The sequence below is a fragment of the Bos mutus genome, chromosome 21 (assembly GCF_027580195.1).
Source record: "Bos mutus isolate GX-2022 chromosome 21, NWIPB_WYAK_1.1, whole genome shotgun sequence".
NCBI lineage: Eukaryota > Metazoa > Chordata > Mammalia > Artiodactyla > Bovidae > Bos > Bos mutus.
This window is the reverse complement of record NC_091637.1, coordinates 7,475,497-7,493,028: the sequence shown is the minus strand read 5'-3', so window position 1 is coordinate 7,493,028 and position 17,532 is coordinate 7,475,497. Positions and strand designations below refer to the sequence as shown.

Below are 17,532 nucleotides of genomic sequence, written 5' to 3'. Positions count from 1 at the left end.
ATCAGACTGAAATTTGCTCTACTGGCTTTCCTGGGTCTGCAGCTTGCAGATGGCAGACAGATCTGGGGAATTCTCAGTCTTCATAATCATGTGAGCCAATACCTTATAATAAATCCCCCCATACCACACACACACACACACACACACACACACACACACACACACATACACACATATACACACACATACATACATACCTGTACATGCCTCTCAATTTCTGGAGAGAGAAATAGGGCCTGAATTACAGGTGAAATCTCAACATGGAAAAGAAAGGGCAGGACCCCTGACTGATTAGCTCAGTGCCCAAGTAGGGGGTTGGGGTTGAGAAATGGTGACATCAAATGATCAGAGAGAATAGGGCAGACCAAGGATCTAGCTGGAGCCCATCCCATGCTACTGGGAGAGAGGGTGAAAAAGGATTTAGCATTTGCTGAGCACCTACTAGATTCTGGAACTAATACACGTCATACTCAGCATTGTTTAATCGGTCCCAGGAGGTACGTACCTGAACCACCATGAAGGTGAGCACTTGGCACTGCTTCCTGTACTCCAGGCAGTATTGCAGATGCTCCACCTTATTGATTTATTCAATCTGCAAACCACTCTATTAGATTAGTATGATTAGTGCCCATTTTACAGATGAGAAAGCCAAGGCACTAAAGCTGAGTAACTTGCTCAAGATCACCACTGCTAAGTGGTGGGGCTGAGGTGAGATGCAACAGCAGAAGCCTGAACCCAAACACTGAGGTCTCCAACCACTCCTGGCTGTCGTCGGGCCATGGCCTGAGCTTTGAGGGGCCACTGGACGGTGTGGATGCCATAAAAAGGAGCAGCAACCATAGTGAGAGGGGAAGGGAGTCTCTCTCCCCAGGCCAGCAGAAAACCTTTCCTAAGCTAGTCCCAGAGGGGGCTTGCTGTACTCCTCAAAGCAAAATTCTACTTAGTTTCCTTTTATTAGCGATCATAATAAATTGCGGTTAAAGGACATAATCATACACAGCATAGATAAGTGTTCCCAGTTCAAGGAACAAGCCCTTCTGCCCACAAGCCTCATCCAGCTCTCGCTCCTTCCCTGTGTAAAGGCCTCCCCAGCGGCGGCTTCCTCGCCCAGGCTCACTCCCTGCAACTCCTCTGCCTCTGCCCCAGTAAAGTCCTGGCTCACCCCCACTTCCTCCTGGAGACTTCCCCAGCCACCTCTACTCCAGCCGCTCTCTCCCCCTTTGAAGTATTCTGATCCTAGTTGTTCTGATCCTAGTAGTCCAAGTGTGGCGAGGGCCAGTAGCCTTAGTACCACTGGGGAGCTTGTTAGGAACTCAGAATCCCCAGCATCACCCCAGACCTGACCGATCAGATTCTATATTTTAATAAGATATACATGCACATTAGCATTTGAGAAACTCTGAACCAAATCGTATGTCTTTTTAAATTTTGAAATAATTATAGATACACAAGAATTTGCAAAGAAATGTATAGAATGGTCCCCTAGAGCCAGACCCCCAATGTTAACATTTTCAGTATCAAAGCTAAGATACTCACCCTGGTATAGCTCTGTGTGCATGTGTGTGTGTGTGTGTGTGTGTGTGTGTGTGCACACACATGTGCACAGCTCTATGCAGTTTCACCCCATATTTAGCTTCGTGTAACCACCAGCATCAAGATAAATAACAGAACCAAAATCACAAGGTTTCCTTGAATTATACTTTTAGAACCACACTCACCGTTTCCCCTGTCTCTAACTCCTGGTAACCACTATTCTGTTCTTCATCTCTATAATTAATTTTATAGATGTAAATTATAATTTACAAATATTATATAGGTAGAATCATACAATGTGTATCATTTTGAGAGTGACTTTTTTTTTTTATTCAGCATAATTCCCTTGAGGTTCATCCAAGTTGTGTATACCAATAATTCCTTCATTTTTAAAGCCATTTTAGTAGCTTTATTGAGATGTAATTCACATGCTATACAATCTACTCATTTAAAGCATACAGTTCAATGGCTTTTAGTGTAGTCACAGTTATGCACTTATCACCACAATCAATTTTAGAATGTTTTCATTACCCTGAAAAGAAACTGGACCTCCTGATCCTCATCCCTACTCCCCCACTACACACACACACACACACACACACACACACACACACACACTTAAGCTCAGTCTTTACAGGCGGCCGATGCGGACATCTCACGTAAATGGAATGATACACTTTTGTAACTGACCTCGCTCACGGAGCCTGATGTTTTCAAGGCTCATCCATGCTGTCGTGTGGCCATAGCACTTCAGTTATTTTTAGTGACAGATGATGTGCATTGTATGGCTAATACCAGTTTTGTTTATTCATCATCAGCCGATGGACACCTGGGTTGCTTCCACTTTTATATTTTCACTGCTCAGCAGTATTCTATGATCTGGATGAACCAGCTGATTTAACCATTTACTCATTGAAAGACCTTGGGGTGATTTCTAGCTATGGGCTATTACAAATAAAGCTGCAGTGAACATCTGTGTACGAGTTTCTGTGTAAAAGTAAGTCTTTATTTCTCTGGGGTAAATATGGAGCAGAGAAAGTCCTTGGAAGTCCACGTTCAGTTTTAAAAGAACCTGTCGAACTATTTCCCAGTGGCCATACCATTTGACCTTCCCACCAACCATGTCTGTGTGACCTAGTTCCTGTTCATCCTCGTCAGCTTTTGGTATTACCGGTATTTCTGTCTTAGCCTCTCTGATAGAGATGTAGTGACACCTCACTGTGACTTTAATTTGCATTTCTCTGATGGCTAATGACGTTGAGCAGTTTTTCATGTGCTTATTTGCCACCTGTATATCCTCTTCAGGGAAATGTTTCTTCATGTCTTTCCCCTTTTTCTAATTGGACTGTCTTTGAAAGTTGAGTTCTGAGAGTTCTTCGTACATTTTGCATACAATGCCTTTGTCAGATGCATGATTTGCAGCTGTCTACAGCATGTCTTTTCATCCTCTCAGCAGGATCTTTTGCAGAGCAAAAGATTTTCATTTGGATGAGGTCCACTTTCTCATTTTTTACTTTTGTGGATCATGCACTTGGTATCAAGTCTAAGAACTCTTTGCCTAACACTTGGTCCCAAGATTTTCACCACTAAGCCCCCAAAAGTTTTATTATTTTACTTATTACATATGAGTCCATGATGCATGTGGAATTAATTTTTGTATACAGTTCAGGCTGAGGGATCCATTTTTTTTGATCAGTGTCCGATTTTTCCAGTCCTATCTATTGAAAGGCTATTCCATCTCCACTGAGTTGCTCCTGCAACTTTGGTCACAAACAACTGGGCATACTCACATGGGTGTGTTTCTGGGCTCTCTACACAGCATGCGTTTTAACTGGACATATGTGCACACACCTCTGGAGCCCTCCTACTTAGTGGTGGATCAGCTCCACATTCCTCTTGGGCTCCCCCACAACACCTCACATAAGAGGACTTGGGAAACACTCCCAGATTGGTAAGGTTGCAAGCCTCCACAGGAAAGGGGTATATGGAGCCCCCACTGGTCCTTGATGGCCCCAGGAGCCACAAGAAGTCCCCAAGGAGGTGGGGGGAGCAACGCAGAAGCAGACACCTCGGCCCAAGCCTGGCCTGAGCAAACCAGCCTGTCCTTGGTTCCAGGTTTCGGGCCCTTCCGGCAGCACTTGGTGAATTCCAGCTGGGAAGCGGTGAAGGTAAACTCCCTACGAGCCCAGACCCAGGAACTCAGGGCCTAGCTGGTTCCTTCTCTGGTTCCAAGAAAATCCAGCGTATAGTCCCCTTGGTGACCAGATCCTCATGGGAGGAGAGAGCATGCACACTGCATGCCCTGGGACACCGGCTAGGCTTCCATCCTTGGCTGCGACTCACCTGCCCCCAGGGGCCCGTCCAGCTCAGCAGTAAGAAAACAGGCTAAACGGACACCCTGGGAGGGGTGGGGAGTGGCCCAAGCAGGCTCTGCTGCCCTGAGAACTGAAGATACCTCTGGCTGCGGGGTCTCAGGAAAGTCACAGCCCCCCCGCCTCAGCGTCCTCATTCATGAAATGGGGGAATTCTAGTGCTGACCTCAGGGTGGTTCTCAGGAATGAAAGAGGGAAGTGTGCGAAGCAAAGAAGCCTCTAAGTCTATAAAGGTAACTTTATCAAGCATAGCGCTTGGCACATCGTAAGAGCTTAATATGTGGTTATTATTATAAACAACATGGCTTAATTTTTAAGAAAGTAATCAGAAGAAAGTGCATCCTCGTTCAGGGCATGAAGAGCGGTCTTCTCTGTAGAGCAGACCTCTCCTCCCTGAACCATTGCTTCACTTGTACCCATCCCCACTCGGTGTCACTTAGAGGCTCAGAGCATAGCCGGCTATTTATTCACACTTGACCATCAATTTCATGCGTCTGTTGGATCACGCCAAAGGTGGAGTCTTGAGTCTATTCTCAGAGTTTCCCAGTCAAGCTGAAAATGTAGCAAAACCACTTGAATCGTGCGTTGTCAGCCACTGTAGCATTGATTTTCTAGCCTGTCTGCACAGATGCAGTCAAGGAAACTCTCCACTCTTGAGTTAGAACTTGGGCTTTTTTCACCCAGCAAAAAAACTCAGAGAACCCCAGGCTCACTGCCAAGCCTCACTGCTGCACATAACATGCCAGAAAGGCTAGGTCAGGGCTTTATGAGTTTCTGGGTGTTTGCAGCCAGTTCCTCGAAAAACAAGACTTTTTCTGCTAAATCCCAAATGGGTCCTTAGCCCTTCTGTTTGCAGTCATGAGAATGGAAAAGAGCCAGGCTGCCAGGGTTCACCTCCCTGTGCCAACAGTTGCAAGGCAAGTCACTCAACTTTTCTGTGCCTCAATTTTCTTATCTGTAAAATAGGAAGGTTGTAATGACTATAGGAATTAATACATGTAAAGCCCTCAGAGCATGACAGAGTAACTACTAATGCTCACAAATATCATTATTACTAAGAAGCTACTCTACAAGTCAGTTTTCTCAGTTGTGGGCTAATGGAATCTGACTTTGGAGATCCACACAGGAAATGGAATGAGGGTAGAGATTTTTCGGTACATTTAAGATTCACCATTAAAGCTGGAGAAGCAGGGCAGAAGGGCAGAAGCAGAAGCAGGCTAGGAGTTTCCAGGAAGGGGAAGCAGAATGGCAAACTAGGTGTTGTGAAGGACCCTTCACTTGCAGATGAAGTAGGTAAGACAGAACTTCTGTGCCTTGCTGGGCACACAGTAGTAAAGGAAAGCTCTCATACATCATACCATCACACAGATATATCACACATACCCAGGGCTGCAGCCTGTAGGAGTGAGTGATCAGCACCCACAACACAAAAAAGGCAGGAAGGGCATATGCCATTATCAATATTGTCATTAGCAAGGGGGTTAGAATGAAACCAAAACTTTCTGTAAGCTGGACCCTTGAAGGGGCATCCTGTGGTCTCTAGCACCCAGAGTCCCAACAAAGTATATGTAATTTCTCTTGATTTTTTAAAACCTCATATTTTCTACAAACAAGTAAGTTAGGGGCTTCTCTAGAGGCTCAGTCGATAAAGAATCTTCCCTCAATGAAGGAGACTTGGGTTTGATCCCTGAGTCAGGAAGATGCCCTGGAGAAGGAAATGGCAACCCACTCCAGTATTCTTGCCTGGGAAATCCCATGGATAGAGGAGCCTGGCAGGCTGCAGTCCACAGTCCATGGGGTCACAAGAGTCAGATACAACTTAGCAACTAAACCACTATTGCCGCCGCCGCCTAAAATAAGCTCAGCATTTATTTCCAATCAAAGATCACCAAATATGCAAAGAAACAAACTACCCTGAGTAAGAATGAGCAAAAGCAGATTTAGAACCTGAAGAATCAGGTTCTAGATCATTCTTCCAGATATTATCAGAAAATAGCATAATTGTATATGGAATGTTTGAAACAATAATGATGGAATCGCAAAAAGCTAGCAAAGAGACTCTCAGAAGATTAGGCAAATTGAAAAAGGGAGTAATAATGACTGAGCGACTTCACTTTCGCTTTTCACTTTGATGCATTGGAGAAGGAAATGGCAACCCACTCCAGTGTTCTTGCCTGGAGAATCCCAGGGACAGGGAAGCCTGGTGGGCTGCCGTCTCTGGGGTCGCATAGAGTCGGACACGACTGAAGTGACTTAGCAGCAGCAGCAGCAGCAGAGCTTATAAAAATTTAAAATACAACTGTTGAAGAGTTTAACAGATGACTTAAAGACAGTTTCAAATTATGCTAAGTGAAAGATGCCAGTCACAAAAAATATATAATATTTGTGAAATTATTGTAATGAAAACAATAATAAATGGCTGATTGTGGGCTTCCCTGGTGGCTCAGATGTTAAAGAATCTACCCGTAGTGCAGGAGACCTGGGTTCCATCCGTGGGTCGGGAAGACCCCCTGAAGAAGGTGATGGCTGCCTACTCCAGTATTCTTAACTGAAAAATCCCACGGACAGAGGAATCTGGCGGGCCATGGGGTCGCAAAGAGTTGGACACGACTAGTGACTAACACTGTCACTTTTACTTTTTCAAGCTTAAAAATAAAGGACTGAACCAAAATATAGGACAATGAAGGCATAGAAGTCAAGAGGAGTGATTGAGTCTTCTAAGGCCCTTGCTTAGATGGGCATCCTGATGTCAAATCAAATTCAGACTTGTGTGTGTATATATATATATATATATATATGTACAGTTTATTTACAGTGTTGTCTTAGTTTCAGGTATACAGCAATATATTCAGTTATATATATGTGTGTGTGTGTGTGTATACTCTTTTCAGATTCTTTTCTATTATAATTATATTGAATATAGTTTCCTCTGCTGTATAGTAGGCTCTTGTTTATCTGTTTTATATATAGTAGTGTGTATCTGTTAATCCCAAACTCCTAATTTATCCTTCCTCCTTTCCTCTTTAGTAACTATACATTTTTTTTCTGTGTCTGTGAATTTTTTCTATTTTATAAATGAGTTCATTTGTATCATTTTTTAGATTCCACATATAAATGATAGCATATGATATTTGTCTTTCTCTGTCTGACTTCACCGAGTATGATAATCTGTAGTTCCATCCATGTTGCCGCAAATCAGTTCAGTTCAGTCGCTCAGTCGTGTCCGACTCTCTGCGACCCCATGAACCGCAGCACGCCAGGCCTCCCTGTCCATCACCAACTCCTGGAGTCCACGCAAACCCATGTCCATTGAGTCAGTGATGCCATCCAACCATCTCATCCGCTGTCATCCCCTTCTCCTCCTGCCCCCAATCTTTCCCAGCATCAGGGTCTTTTCCAATGAGTCAGCTCTTCGCATCAGGTGGCCAAAATATTGGAGTTTCAGCTACAGCATCAGTCCTTCCAATGAACACCCAGGACTGATCTCCTTTAGGATGGACTGGTTGGATCTCCTTGCAGTCCGAGGGACCCTCAAGAGTCTTCTCCAACACCACAGTTCAAAAGCATCAATTCTTCAGCACTCACCTTTCTTTATGGTCTGCCTCTCACATCCATACGTGACTACTGGAAAAACCATAGCTTTGACTAGACGGACCTTTGTTGGCAGAGTAATGTCTCTGCAAATGGCATTATTTGATTCTCTTTTACGGCTGAGTAATAGTCCATCGTGTATGTTTCCCACATCTTCTTACTATTCATCTGTGATGGACCCTTAGGTTGTTTCCATGTCTTGGTTATTATAAATAGTCCTGATATGAATGTTGGAGTGCATGTATCTTTTTGAATTAAAGTTTCTGTCCCTTCCAGATATAAGCCCAGTAGTAGGGTTGCTGGATCATGTGTTAACTCTATTTTTAGGTTTTAAAGGAACCTCCGTATGGTTCTCCATAGTGGCTGCACCAGTTTACATTCCCACCGATACTGGAAGAGGCTTTCCATTTCTTCATACCCTCTCTAGCATTTATTATTTGTAGACTTTTTTTATGATGAGCATTCTGACTGGGGTGAGGTGGTACCTCATTGTAGTTTTGACTTGCATTTCTCTAATAATTAACAATGTGGAGCATCTGTTCATGGACCTGTTGGCCCCATCTGTATGTCTTCTTTGGAGAAATGTCTATTTAGGTCTTCTGCCCATTTCTTGATTGAGTTATTTTTTGTTTTATAATGAGCTGTTTGCATAATTTGGAAATTAATCCCTTGTTGGTTGCATCATTTACAAATATTTTCTCCTATTCTGTAGTCTGTCTTTTCATTTTGTTTATGATTTCCTTTGCTGTGCAAAAGCTTTTAAGTTTAGCTAGTCATTTATTTATTTTATTAACATTATGAGATGAATTCAAAAAGAAAATTGGTGCAATTTATATCAAAGTTTTCTGCTTATGTTTTCCTCTAGGAGTTTTATAGTATCTGATCTTACAATATAAAATTGATCTTTAATCAATTTTCATTTTATTTTTGTGTATGATATTAGAGACTATTCTAATTTCCCTGTTTCATGTGTAGCTGTCAAATCTTCCCAGTATCACTTATGGAAGAGATTGTCTTTTCTCCATTGTATATTCTTGCCTCCTTTGTCATAGATTGATTGACCACAAGTGCAGACATTACTTCTGGGATTTCTGTCTTGTTCCCTTGATCAATGTGTCTGTTTTTGCGCCAGGACCATACACTGTTTTGATTACTATGTTTATAGTGTAGTCTGAAATCAAAATGTGTGATGACTCCAGCTCCAGTCTTCTTTCTCAAGATTGTTTTGACTATTGAGGGTCTTTTGTGTTTTCATACAATTAAAAAAATTTTGTTGTTGTTGTTCTGGTTTGGTGAAAAATGCCCTTGGTAATTGGATAGGGATTGCATTGAATCTAGATTGCTTTGGGCAGAATAGTCATTTTAACAATATTGTTTCTTCCAACTCAAGAACATGGCATGTCTTTCCATCTGGTTGGGTCATCTTCAGTTTCTTTAATCACCATCTTATAGTTTTCTGAGTATAGGTCTTTTGCCACCTTAGATAGTTTTATTCTTTTTGATGTGGTGGTAGATGGAATTGTTTTTAGCTTTTCACCATTGAGTATGATGTTAGTTGTAGGTTTGTCATACATGACCTTTATTATGTTGAGGTATGCTCCCTCTCTGCCCACGCTCTAGATAATTTTTATAAATTGATGTTGAATTTTATCAAAAGTGTATTCTACATCTACTGAGATCATCATATGGTTTTTATTCTTCAATTTGTTAATGTGGAATATCACATTGATTGATTTGCAGACATTGAAAAATCCTACTATATTTGGAATAAATTCATATATATATTTATAATTTGATTGGGATTGCATTGAATTGCATTGTATGTGTGTATGTATATATATGTATATGCATTGTATATACATATATATGGCAAAATTTCAAGAATAACTATGAAGATTAGAAAAAATTGTGACTTTCAAGAGAACACAGAAACAAAACAGAATATGGAAAATGAATAAAACTTTAATCAAAGGGGCCAAAAATCACCCATAGAAAATCTGCTGAATACTAATTATTATAGCTTGTCCCGATGACACTGGCTGCTGCATACTCCCACTGGCATTATTGTTGCCCTGGGAAGCTGGAAGTTTCTTCTATCAGAGAGATTTGCTGATTTGAAGTCAAAGGTGAGTCCATCTGGCCTCAATGAGATTGATCTTTCCAGCATTTGTGAGGGGAGCTGGGCCCTGCCTTCCACCAAGACCCTAATTTTATGGGTCACCCCAATCAGAGGAAGGCCAAAGAAATAATAATGTTGCTGCTGCTGCTAAGTCACTTCAGTCGTGTCTGACTCTGTGCGACCCCATAGACAGCAGCCCACCAGGCTCCCCCGTCCCTGGGATTCTCCAGGCAAGAACACTGGAGTGGGTTGCCATTTCCTTCTCCAATGCATGAAAAGTGAAAGTGAAGTCGCTCAGTCATGTCCGACTCCTAGCGACCCCATGGACTGCAGCCTACCAGGCTCCTCCGTCCATGGGATTTTCCAGGCAAGAGTACTGGAGTGGGGTGCTATTGATGTATACATAAAATATTATGTCAGCTCTTCGCAGTTCAATATATATATGCAGTTCCTGATTTTGAAGACAGTTGCACTCATCTCACACGCTAGCAAAATAATGCTCAAAATTCTCCAAGCCAAGCTTCAACAGTACGTGAGCCATGTACTTCCAGATGTTCCAGCTGGATTTGGGAAAGGCAGAGGAACCTTAGATCAAATTGCCAACATCCATTGGATCATATAAAAAGCAAGAGAGTTCCAGAAAAACATCTACTTCTGCTTTATTGATGCCAAAGCCTTTGACTGTGTGGATCACAAGAAACTGTGGAAAATTCTTAAAGAGATGGGAATACCAGACCACCTTACCTGCATCCTGAGAAATCTGTATGCAGGTCAAGAAGCTACAGTTAGAACCAGACGTGGAACAATAAACTGGTTCCAAATTGGGAAAAGAGTGTGTCAAGGCTGTATATTATCACCCTACTTATTTAACTTATATGCAGAATACATCATGAGAAATGCCAGGCTGGATAAAGCACAAACTGAAATCAAGATGATTGCCAGGAAAAATATCCAATAACTTCAGATACACAGATGACACCACCCTTATGGCAGAAAGCGAAGAAGAACTAGAGCCTCTTGATGAAAGTGAAAGAGGAGAGTGGAAAAGTTGGCTTAAAACTCAACTTTCAGAAAACTAAGATCATGGCATCTGGTCCCATCACTTTATGGCAAATAGATGGGGAAACAATGGAAATGGTGACAGACTTAATTTGGGGGGCTCCAGAATCACTGCAGATGGTGACTGCAGCCATGACATTAGAAGACATGTGCTACCTGGAAGAAAAGCTATGACCAACCTAGACAGCATAGTAAAAAGCAGAGACATTACTTTGCCGACAAAGGTCTGTCTAGTCAAAGCTATGGTTTTTCCCGTAGTCATGTACGGATTTGAGAGTTGGACTATAAAGAAAGCTGAGCACTGAAGAATTGACACTTTTGAACTGTGGTGTTGGAGAAGACTCTTGAGAGTCCCTTGGACTGCAAGGAGATCCAACCCGTCCATCCTAAAAGAGATCAGTCCTGAATATTCACTGGAAGGACTGATGTTGAAGTTGAAACTCCAGTACTCTGGCCACCTGAAGCGAAGAACTGACTCATTGGAAAAGACCCTGATGCTGGGAAAGACTGAAGGCAGTAGGAGAAGGGGACGACTGAGGATGAGTTGGTTGGATGGCATCACCGACTCAACGGACATGAGTTTGAATAAACTCTGGGATTTGGTGATGGACAGGGAAGTCTGGCGTGCTGCAGTTCGTGGGGTCACAGAGGTGGATATAACTGAGCGACTGAACTGACTGACTACTAATACGTGAGTCTCTTCCTGTTCTGTCCCACCCCAGCTAGGTGTGTGTGCGTGCGTGCTAAGTGGCTTCAGTCATGTCCAACTCTGTGCGACATTATGGACTGTAGCCCATCAGGCTCCTCTGTCCGTGGGATTCTCCAGGCAAGAATACTGGAGTGGGTTGCCCTGTTCTCCTCCAGGGGATCTTCCTGACACACATGGGATCCAACCCACGTCTCTATGTCTCGCATTGGCAGTTGGGTTCTTTACCACTAGCTCCACCTGGGAAGCCCCAGGCAGGTGACTGCAATACAATTCTGACATTAACCCCCTGGAGTACACACAGACTCCCATGGTTTCAGGGCAAAGTCCTCCACAAGACTACCCTCCCTTCAGACACCAGCTGCATTTCAAGGGTCCCCAAGTCATCTGTTCTTCTGACTATAAATTTGGGAATTCTCATGACCTCTACAGTTTTGATAATTTGCTAGAATAACACGCACAACTCAGGAAAGCACTAGACTTACATTTTTTTAAATAAAGGATACATAGGGTGAGGTCTGGATAGCTCCCAAATACAGAAGTTTCTTGCCCTCTTACTATGGAGTCAGGGCGAGCCGCCTTCTGGCACATCAATACATTTATCAACCAGGAAACTCCACTGAACTTCTGTATGCAGAGTCTTTATTGGAATTTCATTGTGTAGGCAAAGTTGATTAAATCACTGGCCATGTGATTGAACTACATCTCCCCTCCCCGAAGGTCAAGCAACTAGAAATCCCCACCAACTAATCAAATGGTTGGTTTTTCTGGTGACCAGATTCCATCCTGCAGCCATCAAGGGGCTACCGTGAGTCACCGTATCAGCATAACAAAGACACTCCTGATGCTCTGGAAATTATGAGAGTTTTGATGCTGTGTGCCTGGAACTGGGGACAAAGATCAGATATACTTTTTTTTTATGTCACAGTTTCCTAGAGGGGTTCCTGTGTAAGGAGAGGAGGTGGCTCATGAATAAGATAATTACAACTCAAAGCAGATTCTGAGAAGGGCTCCACTATGAGACTCTGAAGAGGGAAAGATTAATTTCATTCTGGAGAACATACCAAAGAAAGGAACCTTTTAAAGCAAAGGGAGAAAAAGCTGCACCCCTGGGGAGGGGGTCACGGCGAAGGCCATCTGGTGGGAGCAGCAGAGAAAGACAGGGTGACTTCTGACAAAAGGGAGTAAATTTTCCAACCCTCCATGCACTGGGTGCCCCAAGACACTTCATGCAGAGTGGCTTGCTGAATTCTTCCTGCAGTCCAAAGAAGTTGATACTGTTATTCCCTTTTGCAGGTGAGGAAATGGGTGCTCGGAGAGGTTGACGATCAAACCTACATGCCATGACGTGGCCAAGCCTAGAATCCAATCTCAGGTGATTCTACCAAGTAAAGTTCAGGTTCAGGCCATTTGCCTCACTCTTCACCTGGGGGAAAACAACACTCAGTTCAGAAGAAGACCTCTTTTAGCCCAAGAAAGGCGTTTAGGAAATTCCCTGGCAGTTCAGCGATTGGACTTGGCACTTTCACTGCCTGGGCCCAGGTTCAGTCCCTGGTCGGGGAACTAAGATCCCACAAGCCATGGGATCTTTTTTTTGGCATGGCAAAAAACAAAAAAAAACACCCAGCATGGCTTTTAAACTTCCCAGAACTCAAGAAATCAAGACCCCCTAGCCAGTGAGCCAGGGGTGAGCAAAGTGAGGCTCACTACAATGCCTCAGCCCGATGTCCACGTCATCATGGCTGACTCTCTGCTGTAAGTTCATCTCAACTGTCTCTGAAGCTCTCCCATCCGTGCCTGAGACACAGACAGATGATGAGCTGCTTGATCTTCTTGCTCACAGTGAGACCACAGGTTGATGACCAGAACAGAAACCTCTGTAGCGGCTGGTGAGAAAGCAAAGCCGAGCCCAGCTTTGGGGCCACCTGCCACCCGTCTGCCTTCTCCACGGGTCCCTGCTAGCCACCTGTGGTCTCTGCCTTCCCTTTCTTTCTGGTGCTTTTCTCCAGGGCAGAGGTCCTTGCAGTCTCTTTAAGGGCTACTTCACCCTCAGCCCTTGGACCACTGTTTCTTCCTGCACCATCTAGGGTTATTCAGTGTCCTCCTCTATTGCATGTGTGTAGAATCCACTCAGTATTAAACCCTCTGAATCTGGTTTGGGACCTCCCTGGGAATATCCCCTGAAAGTGTCAGCATATGGCCAACAGAGCACCCATCGTAGGGGTGATCGTCTAAGTGGGGTGTTAAGACAAAGGTCTAAGCTAGTTCAGGTATAGACGCTGGACCCATTATACAGATACAAAACGTGCTTTGGTGGGCTAATGATGCGCAAGAGGACACACAGCTCCCTGAGGCAGTATAAGCAGCGCACTGTCTGTGGGAACTACGCTCCCTTGTCCCCACAAAGGGCCTGGCCTGAAGCGAGCTTCCCAGTTGCTCTGAGTTGACTGGATACATGAATGCTTGTCTGTCATTTCTGTCCTCCTGCATTCTCCCACAAAAGGTCAACCTTGTTAATACTGCGGTTCTGTCTCCTGAGTCCTTTCTCGATGCCCGGCATCGTTAGTGGGGGTGTATGGAATGACAGAGAGAGGAAAAGGGTGCCGTCCTACACTCATGTCATTTTCTCTCCAAGACAGATAAGCTACTAAATAATAACTTGAGTGAATTTTTGTTGTGGTTTCACTTGAATGGGAGATTGTTTCTTAAAAAGAAGGAAAATACAGAAAAAAATAAAATAAAATGCTGTAAGTTCCTGACGAACAAAGGTATCTGTTATAAACTCCCAGAAAGGTGACTTAATGCTACTTACCAACAGCATGTACCAAAGACTTTAACATTAGACTGGCCTGTACAGGGCACCCTGCCCTTCCCAGCGGTAAATCTCATCTACTGACTTATGTGATGGCTGTGCCTTATCTCCGGTTTTCTGGACACTCTCATTTTGGAGCCAGCACCACCTCATAGGCTTTCAAAAGAAATTAGGTCCTGATCTCTTTTAGAAGTGCCTGAGCCTGGAGAGGCAGCAAATAAAATAAGGCTTTTGTAAAACACACCCTGGGTCAGTTGGGCTAGGATATTATATAACTGCACTTAAAATAAACCCAGCCTGGAGGGCCAAGAGGTCAGAGCTCTTGCCACATTTGATCAACTTGAGATGGCAGAATAATTTCTTTACACTCCAAAGATGAGGTAGCTTTGTGCCTTTATTAGATGTTGCTATAAAAAGCATAATAATAAAGAACAAATGGCAATGAGTCAGAAGAGAAAAAAGAAGCACCAAGCTGAAGAACACCTTAGAATGAAGGGTGAGTTGTTCAGACCACACTCAGAGACAGGCAGGAAACTGCTTACCTTTCCAAGTAACAGTAAATTCTTTCTTTTGATTCAGCTTGATTTTCTTTCCTAAGAGTGTCTCCATTCTTCCTGCCAAATCCCATGACAAAACTTTTCCCAACCTATGGGAAACAGACCATATATATCACAGACATTTTTCCAGTCTGGCCCACAGTGAGGTTTGTTCTGTTTTCTTGGTTAATAGGGGAAGGCCGAGGATGAAAGTCACCAGCGTGAGGATTCAGGGAGATGCCAACATCTCCCTGTCACGTGCAGGGACCTCACCTGTGACAGAAACCAGCTCAGTGCCAGTCACTTCTGGAGCAACCACTTGGTTGGGTTGTATGGACTTTGGCCTTGAAGGCTGGGTAGCCCCAACTCACTTGAACCCCTTTCCATGACTTCACAATCTGGTGACTCTGTAGTGTGAACCCATCTTAGGGGTGGGAAGAGAAGTAGCCAGGCTACTGTCCCTAGTTCATGCTGGCCCCGGGACAGCCTGAAGTAGGACTGTCCTTGCGTCTTCATTTTGAAATGGCATGAGGATATGAGGAACGTGAGAGCCCATGATGAAGAGTCTGGGCCCTGGGCGGAAGGCTTGCTCCCATGGCAGTGGCAGCCCACCTAAGCAGCCTGACTGCAGGGTCCCCCAAGGATGAAGAGAAAACATACACGGTGGAGGGAGCACCTCATTCCGTGTTCAGGAGTGTCCACTGTGGCTTTAAAAAACCTTGCTTTTATTAAACATTCAGGGAAATGCATTTAGTCTGCTTATCTGGGGAAAAACCTGCCATTAGAGACAAGTGAGTCAGATGTTTATTTTTCGGGTTCAGTTCAGTTCAGTCACTCAGTTGTGTCTGCCTCTTTGCGACCCCATGGACTGCAACACGCCAGGCCTCCCTGGCCATCACCAACTCCCGGAGTTTACTCAAACTCATGTCCATTGAGTTGGTGATGCCATCCAACCACCTCATCCTCGGTTGTCCCCTTCTCCTCCTGCCTTCAATCTTTCCCAGCATTAGAGTCTTTTCAAATGAGTCAGTTCTTCTCATCAGGTGGCCAAAGTATTGGAGTTTCAGCTTCAGCATCAGTCCTTCCAATGAATATTCAGGACTGGTCTCCTTTAGGATGGACTGGTTGGGTCCCCTTGTGGTCCAAGGGACTCTCAAGAATCTTCTCCAAAACCACAGTTCAAAAGCAACAATTCTTCAGCATTCAGCTTTCTTTATAGTCCAACTCTCACATCCATACATGACCACTGGAAAAACCACAGCCTTAAAAAAAAAGAAAGAAAAACCATAGCCTTGACTAGATGGACCTTTGTTGGCAAAGTAATATCTCTGCTTTTTAGTATGCTGTCTAGGTTGGTCATAACTTTCCTTCCCAGGAGTAAGCGTCTTTTAATTTCATGGCTGCAGTCACCATCTGCAGTGATTTTGGAGCCCAAAAATATAAACTCTGTCACTGTTTCCATTGTTTCCCCATCTATTTGCCATGAAGTGATGGGACCTGATGCCATGATCTTCGTTTTCTGAATGTTGAGCTTTAAGCCAACTTTTTCACTTTTCTCTTTCACTTTCATCAAGAGGCTCTTTAGTTCTTCTTCACTTTCTGCCATAAGGGTGGTGTCATCTGCATATCTGAGGTTATTGATATTTCTCCCAGCAATCTTGATTCCAGCTTGTGCTTCATCCAGTCCAGCATGTCTCATGATGTACTCTGCATAGAAGTTAAATAAGCGGGGTGGCAATACACAGCCTTGACGTACTCCTTCCCCAATTTGGAACCAGTCTGTTGTTCCATGTCCAGTTCTCACTGTTGCTTCTTGACCTGCATACAGATTTCTCAAGAGGCAGGTAAGGTGGTATGGTATTCCCATCTCTTTAAGAATTTTCCACAGTTTGTTGTGATCCATACAGTCAAAGAATTTGGCATAGTCAATAAAGCAGAAGTAGATGTTTTTATGGAACTTTCTTGGTTTTTCCATGATCCATTGGATGTTGGCAGTTTGATCTCTGGTTCCTCTGCCTTTTCTAAATCCAGCTTGAACATCTGGAGTTCACGGTTCACGTACTGTTGGAAGTCTGGCTAGGAGAATTTTGAGCATTACTTTGCCAGTGTGTGAGATGAGTGCAGTTGTGCAGTAGTTTGAGCATTCTTTGGCATTGCCTTTCTTTGGTATTGGAATGAAAACTGGCCTTTTTTAAGTCTTGTGGCCACTGCTGAGTTTTCCAAATTTGCTGGCATATTGAGTGCAGCACTTTCACAGCATCATCTTTCAGGATTTGAAATAGCTCAACTGAAATTCCATCACCTCCACTAGCTTTGTTCATAGTGATGCTTCCTAAGGCCCACTTGACTTCACATTCCAGGATGTCTGGCTCTAGGTGAGTGATCACACCATCATGATTATCTGGATCGTGAAGATCTATTTTGTATAGTTCTTCTGTGTATTCTTGCCACCTCTTCTTAATATCTTCTGCTTCTCTAGGTCCATACCATTTCTGTCCTTTATTGTGCCCATCTTTGCATGAAATGTTCCCTTGCTATCTCTAATTTTTTTGAAGAGATCTCTAGTCTTTCCCATTCTATTGTTGTCCTGTATTTCTTTGCATTAATCTCTGAGGAATGCTTTCTTTATCTCTCCTTGCTATTCTTTGGGACTCTGCATTCAAATGGATATATCTTTCCTTTCTCCTTTGCCTTTTGCTTCTCTTCTTTTCAGAGCTATTTGTAAGGCCACCTCAGACAACCATTTTGCCTTTTTGCATTTATTTTTCTTGGGGATGGTCTTGATCCCTCCCTCCTGTACAATG

General features: G+C 43.6%; 1 protein-coding gene across 7 annotated transcripts in view; it reads left to right on the top strand.

Moving 5' to 3' along the window:
• Positions 1-17,532, top strand: part of PGPEP1L (pyroglutamyl-peptidase I like) — a 74,247-nt gene that overhangs the window by 2,698 nt on the left and 54,017 nt on the right. For 3 of the 7 annotated variants that reach the window (XM_070358356.1, XM_070358357.1, XM_070358358.1), the window contains exon 2: positions 3,649-3,701. The exons of 1 other annotated variant lie outside the window; for it this stretch is intronic. In XM_070358356.1, coding sequence (XP_070214457.1) covers positions 3,649-3,701 — 53 coding nt within the window. 3 more of the 7 variants (XM_070358359.1, XM_070358361.1, XM_070358363.1) reach the window with 3 other exon arrangements.